The 14,712-nt window shown below is 36.7% G+C and overlaps 1 protein-coding gene across 4 annotated transcripts in view; it reads left to right on the top strand.

The window, feature by feature from the left end:
* Positions 1-13,852, top strand: part of MIGA1 (mitoguardin 1) — a 40,044-nt gene extending 26,192 nt beyond the window's left edge. For 3 of the 4 annotated variants that reach the window (XM_083846508.1, XM_083846510.1, XM_083846509.1), the window contains exons 8-16: positions 96-196; positions 8,468-8,586; positions 8,768-8,840; positions 9,185-9,271; positions 9,362-9,493; positions 9,853-9,987; positions 11,852-11,905; positions 12,653-12,769; positions 13,141-13,852. In XM_083846508.1, the coding sequence (XP_083702634.1) occupies positions 96-196; positions 8,468-8,586; positions 8,768-8,840; positions 9,185-9,271; positions 9,362-9,493; positions 9,853-9,987; positions 11,852-11,905; positions 12,653-12,769; positions 13,141-13,359 (1,037 nt within the window). In that variant the 3' untranslated portion in view covers positions 13,360-13,852. The remainder of the gene's footprint in view (positions 1-95; positions 197-8,467; positions 8,587-8,767; positions 8,841-9,184; positions 9,272-9,361; positions 9,494-9,852; positions 9,988-11,851; positions 11,906-12,652; positions 12,770-13,140) is intronic. The other variant, XM_083846511.1, reaches the window with a different exon arrangement.
* The last annotated feature ends 860 nt before the right edge of the window (positions 13,853-14,712 follow it).

The following is a 14,712-nucleotide window of genomic DNA, read 5'->3' as shown; positions in this document are numbered from 1 at the left end:
ACTTTACACATTAAAGTGTACATGAAAAGCACTTTAAATACTTCAAGTTATTAGACTATCAGAAAACTTACTTCATCTTTTTATTTATTTTAAAGATAAAAATACAGATATTACTGTAAAGGATAATATGGATGATTTTGCCCTTCGAGATACACTAAGCATCGCATCAACAGACTCCTTCGTTTCCACAGCTGAGGTAAGACTTTTGAAGGTTGCTTCTTGAAAGATTCATTGATCTGTTTGAACAGTGAAGTAGAATCTTAATTTCTTGCTAATCATTTTAAGCAAAGCATATTTCTCTTATGGGGAGAAAAAACAAAAACAACAACAAAAAAACCAACCTTTTTTCCTAATTGTTTGAATAATGAAATTGGAATCAGTTTGCTTATTAGCTGTTTTTTTGTTGTTGTTTTGTGATTTTGGGGGGTGTGGTGGGGGGGCGGAGAGGAACAATGACTGGCAGCATGTTTTCTAAAGTTCTAGAAAGACGTTGCTTTTCCATGTATCTCAGATTTTCATGAATGAAGAGGCACATTCAATTGGACACTATAGTAGATCCTCTCACCTTTTAGTTGCCCTTCTCATTTTTTTTTTCTATTGTCTGAGGTAATATAAAGATGTTTGAAACAGGCTTTGCCTGTTTTTTTTGGAGTTGAGGTTTTTGAGAGTAAACTATTAGAAACTGGTAGCTACATATTTTAGTATATCGTATACGTCATCTAACTTTCCATCATCTTCTTCAATAAGACCACAAAGAATACGTAAAGAAATAATCTTCAGGTAACAGGACATTGCCTGTTAGCTCTAATTTGCTACAGCTCCATTGGCGTATTTGAAAGAATCTTACATGCAGTAACATACTCGAATGTGGAATATCTCACTTCATAGTCTCTCAGGAGCTGAAGTGATCTTGAATAGCACTCTTCTGCAAATTACTAGGAAAGCAATTGGTCTCAATACATATATTCTGTGTTAGATATTACTATCATATATGCACTACAACTAAGCTGCTAAACTAAGTTGTAAAAAGAGACAATTGCATAGGCATTGCTTGCAATTATCTTTTGACTGTCAACTGTGTGGTTTGTTTTTCCATGACACAATTACCTTGACTTAGTAATTCCCATTAAGTTGTGGTAGTATGCCTAACATTCATTTCTAACAAAGATTGTGTCTATAGAGACTGGTTACTTCTTCCAGTAATTTGGATGAGACCACAGTTCTGGCTTGCTTCAACTCTATCAACTCTTGAGAGGAGCTGTAAACCATTACAGTTTGTATGGTTTCTTTGTATTTTTTTTTTTTTTCTCTCCCGTGAACTTTCCCAATGTATTTGCAAGTGTGTGAAGATTGGGACAATCCGTTATGCTCATTTATGTTGCTTGGCTTAAAGAAACAGGATGTATCACCTTTGGGGAGTAATCATCCCATCCAGAAGCTGAATTGTCTCAGTATATGCTAAAGAAATGTTCGAGTCAAAATTTGCAACAATCTTAGACCTTTCTTTTTGTGTTCATGTATCCTAAAAATAGTCTCCACATTTTGGTACATCGAAGCCTTTTCTGTCAACGCGTTATTTCCAGAAGAAAGTTACAAAGATGTTCTCTTCCTTTCCAGCTGTTCTAGCATTTACCAACAGAATGTGCTCTCTGATCTCCTCCATCAGACTTTACTGAAGAATTTTAATAGATTAATCTAGGAGGAGTCCTGAAAATTAGCAAAACCATAAGCAGCTTGAAGTTTGATGGTGTTGCCACTAGAACTTACCAATTGGTAATTTCACTTTCTGGGAAATCACACAGTAGTAGCGTTTTTTCTGGTCACATCGTGCCACAAACTATATTGACAGTTATTCATCTTCTTTCTGCATTGCATCCTGTCCCAGGGAGCAACACTAAGTATTTTTTCTGGCTTTGGTTTTAGAAACTTGAAGCTATTTCCATGTTCCTGTGCTCACACACAGTCATCTCAAATTTAGTTCGCTGCCCTCTGGAGCAATACAAGCAAAAATACGGGGAATCCTAAGACAAGAGACAGGTAGATTACATTGATGGAAATCAATAGGGATACTGCTTAGGAAGCAACAAGAATGTTGTGCTGCATCATATTAGGACAAAACATAGGAAAATAGTTTTCAAGAAAAGAAATATACAAAACTGGGACAATTGGCAGAGATTAAATCACATGCCCTTTTGATGAGCTCTACAGGAGCAGTAGGGTATGCCAAGACTTCATCTTGGCTATGGCTGGTAGTCAAGAGGGTACTGAGGATCATGCACTTGATGGCACAATTCCATGAGTCAATCTGGACACCTACAATATACAGGTGTCCAAATCCTCATGAAGATGATTTAGACAGTCGCCATCCCCAAGCCCAGCCAGACTTCCATTCCTAAATACACAGGCTTCTCAGATTCACTGCAGAAGGGATGGCAAGCATAACTATTTGCCTTGTTGTTGATACTGTTTACTGTGACAAATAACGGTGTTTTCTTCCCCATCTGAGCCCATCTGCCATCAACTTACATTTATGAGAGTCGATATTCTTTTCATATTCTTGTTATCTCACCTACTGTGTGATTGAAATGGCTACCACCTTTGGCAAATATACAGGAGCGAGTGTGCCAGATAAAGGTCTCCACCCTCTTTCGTGACTTCTTTTCCATCTTTCCTCTTTTCTTTTCCTGCTCTTCTTGACAGTGAGTTACATTGCTGTCTCTCCATTGTCAGTGCACAGGCATTTGTCATGTCTTACTTTCATCTGTGGATTGCAACTGAATCTATAGCTCTGTTATCAAACAAACATTGATTTCCTTGTGAAAATATTGCCTCAGTCCAAAGCTTAGAGGGAATCTTTAAGACTTGAGTAAAGCTTTAGCTGTGCTTTCTCTGCTCAACCCTATTCACCCCCCTCTCTCCCCTCTCTCTACCCTCCCAGTAATTTTTTAGGAAGGTTGTCTTTTCACAGTTCAAATCTGTTGAAATATAATAGTGCAGGAAGGAACAGGCTTTGATAACAGGGAAAGAACAGTGGTTTCCATATGCCTCAACTTATTTATAAATGGCACAAAAACCTTCAATTCTGAAATTGAATTTTACATTCAGAACGTGCTCCAAAAGTGCTTTGTCACTGAAAGGTAGGATTGCCTTTTTCCTGGCTTCCAAATAGGTGTTTTATTCCTTCCCTGAAATATGGAATACCAAAGGGAATTATGTTAGCAAATAATAATGTGTATTCCTATAGCATTTATAAGTGAGGTTTTTTCCTGTTTCATTACAAAAAATAAAGACGTACCTTTCTGTGTTCTAACTGCTTTCAGAAATGTCACCATAATCGCTAATTTGATTTTTCTCAGGAGTCATTGTTCTCATCCTGGTCACTTTCCCCCATGTTCATGTAATCCATCCAGTTTGATGTGGATTATTGTTTTACCTCAAAAAAATGTAGCACAGCAGTGCTGCAGACTGCCATGCCCTGGATAGCAAGTTGTAAGGAGCTACCCATTCTAACAAAACAACTTCAGTGAGGGGTGGAAGTGCCTTAAATTATAGTCTTAAAATATATGGAGAAAGGGAGGAAAGAACTCATCCCCAAAGTTATTCCCACCACTAATGCTAATATTATTTCTTTGAAGAACCTGTATCTGAAGTGCCGCAAACCATTGCCTACTGATTTGAGCAAGCTGAAACGATTTCATGGTATTCAGTGAAACACAATATCCAGGACTAAAACTTGCCCCTTCCTGTCATCACCAGAAACTTTGCAGCTCCCAATAAATGTTGGTGACGTCACAGGCAGCAAGAAAGCTCTGTCCCACTTTGAGAAATTCTTCCTGTTCTGTGTACTTTCTAACAAATTCCTCAAGCTTCATACTTCATCTGTGCTTTTTTTTGTTGGTGGTCTGTTTTTATCCATTATTTGTCTTCTGCATCCTGCTATATGTAGTCCTAGTTAAAAAGATTCGGGGGGGAGGAGGGGCAGTTTGACATAAAATCTGTGCTACAGCACTTTTCCATGTGGCAATGAAGAATGTTCAACGCAAACCAGATTCCTTTAATTCCCTCAAAGGTCAACTATGATTGTCTGCTGTATAGGTATGAATAGGAAATTTAGGCCGACAACTTATTAAATGGTGCTCTAAAAGCTTTAAAAAGTAAGAAAAAATCTGGGGTTGATCCTTGTCCTTAAATTGAAGCCTTAGCTATGTCACTACTTGCATAGTATATTTAATGGTTTTAGTTCTAGGACAAGGAGGAGTTTCATTCAATAGCCAATGTGTTCCTGTACACTGACTGCCTATACCAAACTGTTTTTAATTCTTAGAAAATATATATAACATTTGTAACAAATCCCATATATTAACACTGAACTCATTATTGTGCCATAATACCTCCACGTATGTGAAAGCACATGTACCCAACACAGCGTATAGCCTAGAATTATTCTGCCTGGCAAGGAATAATACTACCATTGATTCATGCAACATAGTGAATTAATTATTAAAGTTGCAGTGCACAGCAAACTAGTATTGTAAGACAAAAAACATTCTGTATAGCACCGTGCCCTAGCCTACTAGATCAGCCCTAGCACACGGTATAAACAAAGACAGTAACTCAGATAAAATCATATTCTGAATACATTCATCATAAATTCCAACTAAAATTATGAACTGATGCATTCTTCCTGGTGTCTGGAAGAAAATGGGAGAGAAATTCATATATCATCAGGATTGCCTTGTACACTTAGCTGTATACGTTACAAGGACACTTAATGCATTTTCTGTGAGAAAAAAACGTATTCAGTACCATCTCAAATGTGTTAGTTAGTAACCACCTTCACATCCTCCAACTCTGAAAACATGTTTCACACTTATCCTGCAGCTACTTACCTGAAGAAAAAAATATATATTTTTAAAGATGCAAATATCAAGAGAAAGAGTTCATTGATCTTTTTAATACAGGATAAGCGTAGTTTCTTAGAATGTAAGGAAAGCTGACTGCACCAGTAAAGTTACCTTTTTATTACAGGGAGCAAGCAAGAATTCCTAAAATGTCTAGCATTGCATATTTTTGTTAGATTCATGTAGGTGGCTATTTTGGTAGTCAACAAGATCTTCAAGCACAGCTGAGAATTTTTCTATTTATTAAGAAACAACTCATGGTTGGCAAATAAAAGTACTGAGTCTGTTCATTAGACCAGAGCAGTTAAGAAATACCAAGTTTAAAAACTATTGTAAGCTCCAGAGGTTTGATGTTTTTCAATTATTTAAGCATTTTGTTACTAGCAGATGCATCTGTAAAGCTAAACTGTCCATAGAAAATTAATTAGCATCTGAACACAAACAACCTACATTGTAATCTTTGGCAGCTGTTGTGCAGCACAGTGTGCAGAGACACAAGCTATCACTGCAGCCTTTGGAGTTTGAAGATGTTCGTATTGTTTCAACATAATGAAGGTGGGTATCCACAGCAGGTCATCATAAATGTCTTGGGCAGTGGTTGCTGCTGCCTGCTAATTCTTGGCTGCAAGCAGCTGCTGTTTCTTTCTTGAGCCTTGAACTGAGAGAAATAAAGTGCTACAAGACCAGGCTGCTGCTTTAGAGTGATAAATCTTCTCCTCCCTTCTTTGACTTCATTCTCGTAGTCTTCTTCGCGTAATGCCATGTGGCACTGAGGAAGTAGCAGACATTTGGACATAAGCTCCATCATCGCAAGCCTCTGTGTAACTCTCAGCTACCAGTACGCATTGGGCGCTTTTTCCATCCTTAGCGGTCCGTTAAGGGTTTCAAAATGGCACTGGCTGCTCAAAGGAGCCTTCTCTGCAGAATGGCAAGAAAGGAATCAAGGAACTTGCACAAGTCCAACTTACTTGTAATGGCAAGAGGTGGGGAACTGTGGCTGTCTGCTAACTTCTGACAAATAGTGAACTCCTGATTGAAATAGTTACTCAGTGCACAGGGGTGCATGGTGGGGTAAAAAGCAGGCATCTGATTGCAGCCCGTGTGCCAATTCATATAAAATAGTTAGAGCGAACCATCTCATTTCAAACTAATCCATCTCTACACCTTTTTTCTCAAAGGTGACAAGTTCTTCTCTATAAATAAAGAGTTAATATTCCTTTTGATGCCAGCTTGAGAAGTTATTAATCTAGAAAATGGTGTATGCTCTGCATGTTGTTAAATATTCAGTATGACTTGCCCATTCTTCTAATATCTGGTCTCTGCTATGTTAGAAATGTGGATATATGCTGAGAGCATCTTCAAATAATTTTAGTTTGAATAAGGATGTTTATATAAGCAAGCTTTTTATTATTATATACTTATATATATTATTTATACCTATATTTATATATTTTGAAATGCTCAAAAACATCAAAAGAAAATCTGCAATGATTGCAAAAGCATTATGAAGCATCTTCAGAACTCATCTGGAAATCACCTTTTCTAGTTAAAGTTAGAGGTGGTTTTTAGTCTTTGTTTTTTTTTGGCTTGTATTGTTCATTCTTCACTCCTCTTTTTATATCACTGACTCAAAGAAGTCAGTGAGAGAGGAATTTGTGCCCCTTGTCCAAATGTTCCTGGTTGGGACTAACTTCAATCTGTAGTCAAAACTGTCTCAGCAGAAGAATCTTTATACCCTTCTCTCTTGCTTGGTAGCCAGTTGATGTAACTGCTTTCAGAATTTGAGCTCAGTAATACACCTAACAACAGTAACACAGCTATTTTATTTCATCTGCTAGCATGAGAGGAAGCTATGGATAACCAAGAGCCTCACTTAACCCCCAGGTATGAGGTTCTGTGTTAATCTGTAACCACAAAGGCCCTGATCAGACATCTTCCTGGCCTGGAGACATTCTCATCTCAGCCTTGCTGGCAACAAGTGGAGGTTATGTGCATCTAACTGTGGTGATCACTTGAGTCCTAATTCAGTCCAAGTTAGTCAATTTGCCTAAATATCTGAAGAAGCTTATTTACCTGAAGTTCACTGGGGAAAACTAACGTAATCCCTTTTACCATAGAAATGATAACCTCCAAGAGAGGGGCAGCTGTTTACAAAGTGCATATGTTTTCACAAACTATTTCTTCTCATTCTTTGCAAATGAAATAAGATAAATGGAATGTTTTATAGCTTCAGTTATAGCTGGACCAGGTAAGAAGTAAGTTAGTATGCTTATTTGTGTTCTGTTTTGGTCTTTATTTTGGAAAATGCCTGTATTGTTCCATAGTTAACATTTCTTAAACATAGCATAGAAAAACAAATTCTGGAGTAAAGATTTTTCACCTTTTCATGTTTATATACCCGTTCTAATTATTGCACTATATATACATCCGTATAATATTTGTATATGTGTGAGCTTGTATATATATATGTGTATATATATATATAAAAGAAATTAATATATATCAGAAATCAATATATTCTTGTTCCTTCCAGTTGGTTAAATTATTCCTTCCTGTATAGGAATACACATGTTTTCAAATGAAAGTTACAGGGCTTTCTTTGTTTAATAAGAACATAAATTTTCAGACTGGCTTTTTGAATTAGTAAATCTAAAACAAGTTATTGCTATCATTAATATTGTTAAATCTGCATAAAATCTTTGGTCTCAGTAGCTGTAAATCATGAACTGGAATTCAGCTTATCCTCCTCTGTTCTTCCAAGCAAAACAACTAACAAATAAATGAATCCTTTTTAAATGGAGATACTTTCAAGCTAGATGAGTTTGAGAAGCATATGCCTTTTTTTTTTGGTTGTTTTTTGGGTTTTGGATTGTTGATAATATGATGGAATGTTTGTAGTGGAAATTGTAGCTAGCCATTGTTTTGTTTACAACAGGATTTCTCTGTATTATTTGCATCCTTTAACTTCTTAATCTATTTTTGTTTTTTGCTGCTCTAAAAATGTCTATGAGTTCATGTTAATTTATATGATAACCACAGAATTAAAACTGCTAATAATGACAATCTTTTGGGGATCCTGTAGTACAATGCTGGCAGCTTGTGCTTCATGCACTATGCTTTGTAACTAGCAGATAGATTTACCAGCAAAACAAAAACAAGGGTGGGAGGATGTTACTATTTCCAGCTTCCTGAAGATTTGCATGATGCAGTCATTCTGTACTTTCGGTGTCTTGACAGTTTTTTGTTTGTTTTTTTTTTTTTTGAACTGCACCAAGACTCATTAGATTTAAGTAGTCAAATTAAAACAAAAACTGATGAAATTTCATTAAATAAACTTTTGAAAGCTGAAACCTGAAACTGTAGATTTCAGACTTTGAAAGGTACAAATTAACAGCCATTTTAAATAGTATGGTGTCTCGCTTCTGTTTAGTAGTTAAATGTCACCGCCTTTTTTTAAGCAGATGCAGAAAAGGATAAAGTTTCTTATAAGATCAGGAAAACTTTGACTTAATTTTTTATATCTTTATTTCAGCAAGCTCCTTAATGAATGTTAATTTCTTTTTCAGCTCACAGAGCATAGAGAAATTCGTAATACCTATGGTCTAGATTCCCTTTGCCATTGTCCGTTGTATGAAGAAGCTATGCACTTAGCAGAAGAAGGCAAAATTTACTCAAGAGTGTTAAGGTATTAATTTGTCTACTTAATTTCCAAGAAAAGCAAAAGTTTAAGTCAAATATTCTCTACAGAACTCGTTTTAAAAAGGTTTCTCATACTAGGTATTTTTTCAAAGTAAGAACTAGGTTTGGCTAAATTTTCTAGTATTTCTTTTTTTGATGGTCTTTGAAAACTGTTCTATTTTATACAGGACTGAAATGTTTGAATGTCTAGGAGACAGTGACTTTCTTGCTAAGCTTCATTGCATTCGACAAGCTTTTCAGGTAAATAGAAAGCAAAGTGATCTGTGTGCATTCTTAAGCCTAAAACATGTGATATTGAAATGCCACTATCAATGTAGTACTTGTGAGAGTGTTTTCATAATACATCGTATAATTAAATATATTCTTGTTATGTTTACATTTCTATAATTCTAAAATGTGACATGTTTGCAAAGGAGTCCCAATCTTGTGACTAGCAAAATTTGGAATCTTTGGACCAAAGATTATTGCCCTACCATGCTAATGGTCATAATGAAGAAATACTTACTAAATTTGATTGAAGTAATAAAAGACGCTTACTATTATTTGTGAATTAATATGTTTATTTTTTCTGAAACCTTTTCCAGATAATTCTTTCAGAAACAGCAAACAGAATATTTCTTGCTGAAAGTGGAAGAAAAATTTTGTCTGCTTTAATTGTGAGAGCACGAAAGGTAAAAGCCTTTTTTAAATAATGTTTCACTGCTAATGTAACTTCTACCATAATTCACTTTTCAGTGTAAATAAACCATCTCTCTTGTTAGGTTTGCTTGACACTCCTTGCTTTTACTTCGCAGAATCCAAAGAAATTTGAAGATGTCTTTGATGAAATGATTTATTTTTTGGAACAAACAGATCACTGGGATAATACTGAAATGGAACTTGCTGCTAGAGGAGTGAGTGTGAATTTTTTGAAGTGTTTTTACCCCCTTAATTATGCCAACTGTAGCAGCCAAAAATACTTTCTTGCATGTCAGAATTGTGGGAAAGTCATCTTTTTTATGCTTAACATTCCTGAAATAAAGAAATGGCATCTACCAATATAGTTTAGTGCCAGAAAACATTTGGTTTTTTTTTTTCAACTTCTCCTTTGCTGACAGGAGAATGATACTTTAATGAATGTCTTCAATATCCATTAAAAATCAACAACAATGATAAATTTGCATGTTAATATAGAGCTAGCATATGGTGTGTGTTGAATTCCACCGCCAAAAGAAAAACTAAGTTACTTAGATCATGTTCTGATTGAATACAGGTAAAGAACTTGAATTTTTATGATGTTGTTCTGGACTTCATATTGATGGATTCATTTGAAGACTTAGAAAATCCACCAATATCTATACAGAATGTAGTAAACAACCGTTGGCTAAATTCCTCTTTTAAAGAAACAGTAAGTATTTGTTTAATTTTCATAATCATGATTCTGTAGTACGTTACGATAAGTAGACAGTATGACAAATATAACAATGGTGTGAGCATTCTGATATAAAATTTCTTTATATGCTGAAACTGTTCTTCTGTTGATCAGTATTTTATATTTTAGAGTGCAATGTAAAAATGAGAATAAATCCAACACCTGCAGAATAAAGACTATATATTTCACAGATTCACAGATTCACAGATTTTTCTAGGTTGGAAGAGACCTCAAGATCATCGAGTCCAACCTCCGACCTAACACTAAGTACTCCACTAAACCATATCCCCAAGCTCTACATCTAAACGTCTTTTAAAGACCTCCAGGGATGGTGACTCCACCACCTCCCTGGGCAGCCCGTTCCAATGCTTAATAACCCTTTCGGTAAAGAAGTACTTCCTAACATCCAACCTAAAACTCCCCTGTCGCAACTTTAGCCCATTCCCCCTCGTCCTGTCACCAGGCACGTGGGAGAATAGACCAACCCCCACCTCTCTACAGCCTCCTTTCAGGTAACTGTAGAGAGCGATGAGGTCGCCCCTGAGCCTCCTCTTCTCCAGGCTGAACAAGCCCAGCTCCCTCAGCCGCTCCTCGTAAGACTTGTTCTCCAGACCCCTCACCAGCTTGGTCGCCCTTCTCTGGACTCGCTCGAGCACGTCCATGTCCTTCCTGTAGCGAGGGGCCCAAAACTGAACACAGTACTCGAGGTGCGGCCTCACCAGAGCCGAGTACAGGGGCACAATCACTTCCCTCGACCTGCTGGCCACACTGCTTCTTATACAGGCCAGGATGCCGTTGGCCTTCTTGGCCACCTGGGCACACTGCTGGCTCATATTCAGCCGACTATCCACCAATACTCCCAGGTCCTTCTCGGCCAGGCAGCTTTCCAGCCACTCATCTCCCAGCCTGTAGCTCTGCTTGGGGTTGTTGCAGCCCAGGTGCAGGACCCGGCACTTGGCCTTGTTGAACTTCATGCAGTTGACCTCAGCCCATCGCTCCAGCCTATGCAGATCCTCCTGCAGAGCCTTCCTGCCCTCGAGCAGATCGACACACGCACTTAGCTTGGTGTCATCTGCAAACTTACTGAGGGTGCACTGGACGCCCTCATCCAGATCATCAATAAAGATATTAAAGAGGACCGGCCCCAGTACCGAGCCCTGGGGGACTCCACTAGTGACCGGCCTCCAGCCAGATTTGACTCAAATCTGGCTGGATATTTCATCTTGATAATAGCATTAATTTTAAAGCAAATAAACTACACCCTCCTTTAGTGTAAAGTCTAATTCAGCTTCCAGTACAACTGAATTACACATCTGAAGGGTGGTATCAGGGGGTTTTGTAATCGTAATTTAAAAGCTGCCACTATGAAAAATACATCGGATGATTTTTTTGTGAGTAGTAAATTATCTTGCAGTACTGATGGAGAAACAGATGAGGATAGAATTCCCTTACAAGCTATGAGGGGGGAAAAAGCCTAATTCTGATATGGGTATATTGTTTTGCACAGGTCCATATTTGGACAAAACTACTTAGCTGAATCTGAAGCTATTGCAAGAATGTTTTTGCTAAAATGAAAAAGGACATTTCAATGTGTTCACATGCTATTTAATATCTAAAATAGTTTCTGATGTCTGAGCATGCTCTCTGGTATATAATAAGTTAGTCCTCAGTTAAACTAAGTAGATGTTGCTGTTAAACTGTAAAAAGAAGTCAAGGGTTCTAAATCACTTTTGAATTAAACTAAAGAAAGTGTCGCAAAAAAGACTTCAAAATAACAAGTACAATTTTCTTACACAATTAGTTATTTTTATTCACGGTTTCGTGCTGTTTTTACATTTAGGCTGTGGCTTCAAGCTGTTGGTCAGTACTGAAGCAGAAAAGACAGCAAATGAAGGTAAGTTGCTCTGCAGAGTTACTGATCAACTCCAAAGAATATGAAGTTCTGCCTTGTAGCTTTTGAAAAATTAATTACAGATCAACCCTTAATCCTTAATCAACGTGGACATGTTAGTTTAGAGAACAGTCTGCCTCTCAGAGAGGTTTAGTTCATAGGGCCCTAATACCATTTTTTAGCAAAAAAAATCTTAGCTGAAAGACTCTCAAACTAGGATAGGTCCAAAAATCAATGGTGACATTGTCTGACTTCTGGGTTCACGCATATACTTTGGATTTTCGCAGGCCAAGGTCATTAATCTTATATCTTACGTGCTTATGCTAAGATTCTCTATCCCACGTCCCTGACTATCTCCACAGCTAAATAAAATTCTTCCTGTCCCTTTACTTACCTGAAGTAGCATCTTCCTCAACAGCTGCAGGAGCTCTATTGCAGCCTCCCTCTTACCTGATCCCTCATACAGAAGGGCAGAGTAGATTCGTCATGATTTGTTGGCCTTATGCCTATTAATTTTAAAATATTTAAAATACAAAACACCAGTAAAGTTAAGAAAACAAGCAAACAAACTCACTCTTAAAACAATCATGACGCTTGCTCTGTACAGTTGCCTATAATTTAAAGGAGTTCAGGTTACCACAGCCCTAAAGTGGTAGGTGTTTTAAGCTTTTCTGAAGACCTAATTTTATGTAATAGAGTTTTATACTAAGTTTACTGTGTAACTTTTGTCTCTGATTTTTACATCACTAGGTACCTGATGGATTTTTTGCGCATTTCTATGCTATATGTGAACATATCAGCCCTGTTTTGGCATGGGGTTTTTTAGGCCCCAGGAACTCCCTTTATGACCTATGCTGCTTCTTCAAGGTTTGCAATGTTTTCTTAACTACCACTTACCTTATTTTAAAAAAGAGTTAAAATCTTCCAGATTAAAAGAAATGAGGATCTTATAGGCACACATTTGCATTTTCATTAAGACTAATAGTAAAAATATTTGTATGTATATAATATTAATGAAAATACTTTCATATTGACTAGGCTTTTAGGCTTAAAACTGTTTTGTAAAATATGTTTTAGTGAAATTATATCTAAGCACTATAATAATACATAAACGGATGATTTTATGAAATGTCTAAAAGAAATAGGTAGCATTGCATACTTTTCTCTTCTTGTAAGTAAATACAAGAATAATGTTAATACAAAAAAAAATAATTTTTTTTTCTTTTTTCCCCTACTAGGATCAAGTGCTTTTCTTCCTCAAAGACATTTTTGATTTTGAAAAGGTGCGATACTCAACTATGGAGAGTTTGGCCGAAGACCTTATGCAATTATTAATCCGACGCACTGAACTTTTAATGGCCTATCTTGGAGCAGATTCACTAAGACATGTCAGTGCCTGTGTAAGTGGTCATGGGCATGTCATGACCAGTGGGCTCGTAGAAGCAAAAGTACAGTAAGCTTAAAATACATGACAAATGAGATGGAGTGCACTTTGACATAATCCTTCCCACCTTTCTTTCTAACCCCAAAGCTGTCATTGCTGTTACTGAGCAAACATCTGAAAAAGTACCATGTCGCTAAGTAAGGAAAAGGACTCAGGGAGGTTAAGCATACATCTGTGAAAAGAACTGGTGAGCATATTATTGTATATACCTAAATTAAATTTGCAGCTCAGCTGTCACTGTATTTATATTTAATGTATCCCAAAGCTTTTTTCTGTAATATTTGGGTAAAATTTATTTATGAAATGCTGTACTGTTGCCACAGATAATTTGTAAGTGAAGCTGATTTTCCTTTAAAGTTTCCTTTAAAGGCGTATAGTGCAAAATGTTCACTACAGAGTCTCAAAGTCATTATGTGTCTAGATCTAGAAGGTGTTTCAACAGGGGTATATGCAGTCTCTGATTCATGTGACACGTGCAATAAAGTAATCACGCTCACAAAATTGAACTTGTTGCCACTGCCCTGAAATTACATTTGTGTGGGTGTAAGCAGTCATTTTGTACTACAGTATAATAAAGAGTGGTGCAGGAAATGCAGGCACCATTTGGGCAGTAATGACTTCCAGAATGCATTTTTTACTTTATTTTGTCTTAAAATGTGTAATAATCACGAAGGTGATTGTTTGAGAGCACTTATTTATATCCAAAAAGCTATGCTAGTTTCACCAATTAATTTAAAACTTTTCCTTTTTCTAAAACTTTGAAGACTTTGTATGGTGGTGATGAGGATAATTCTTAGTTCATATGTAGCATTTCAAAATACATTTTTGAATCAGGTTGTATCATGAGATTTGTTAATCACAAAATAGAATCAAAGGCAGTGTTTTTGTAACTAAAAGCATTTCAGTCTTCCTCCCTTGCTTGTAGGAGGTCAGTTGTCTACTTAAAATTTTGGCAATTGTGGCCATCTATGTGCACGTGGAAAACTGGTGGCTGGGGATATGGACCCTTAATTTTCGATAGAAGCGCAGCAATGTGGCATGAGGGAACTTGCAGCAACATCTTTTCTGTGCTAAAGATAATAAACAATAATGATCCTCTAATCTTGAATTCCTGTGAACCGAAACAATGTTTCATAGTCAGCTTAGCCTTTTAAACTATGTTTATGTATGCTTTGCCATACACAAAGCCAGCCCACACGAATCTAGCCTATGTTAAGTTCTAATTCTAAATGTTCAGATACTTCAGAAACTTGTTGTTATAATCTGGCATACTGAAACAAACTTTTATTAGAAACATTTCAACTTTTGTTGCGAACATAACCTGAACTGATGATACTTGAAGAGGAGGGCTTGTGTTAATTCCATA

The sequence above is a fragment of the Anser anser genome (assembly GCF_964211835.1).
Source record: "Anser anser genome assembly, chromosome: 8".
Classification (NCBI taxonomy): Eukaryota; Metazoa; Chordata; class Aves; order Anseriformes; family Anatidae; genus Anser; species Anser anser.
Note: the sequence above shows the minus strand (reverse complement) of the source record. Positions and strands in the feature narration are given on the sequence as shown.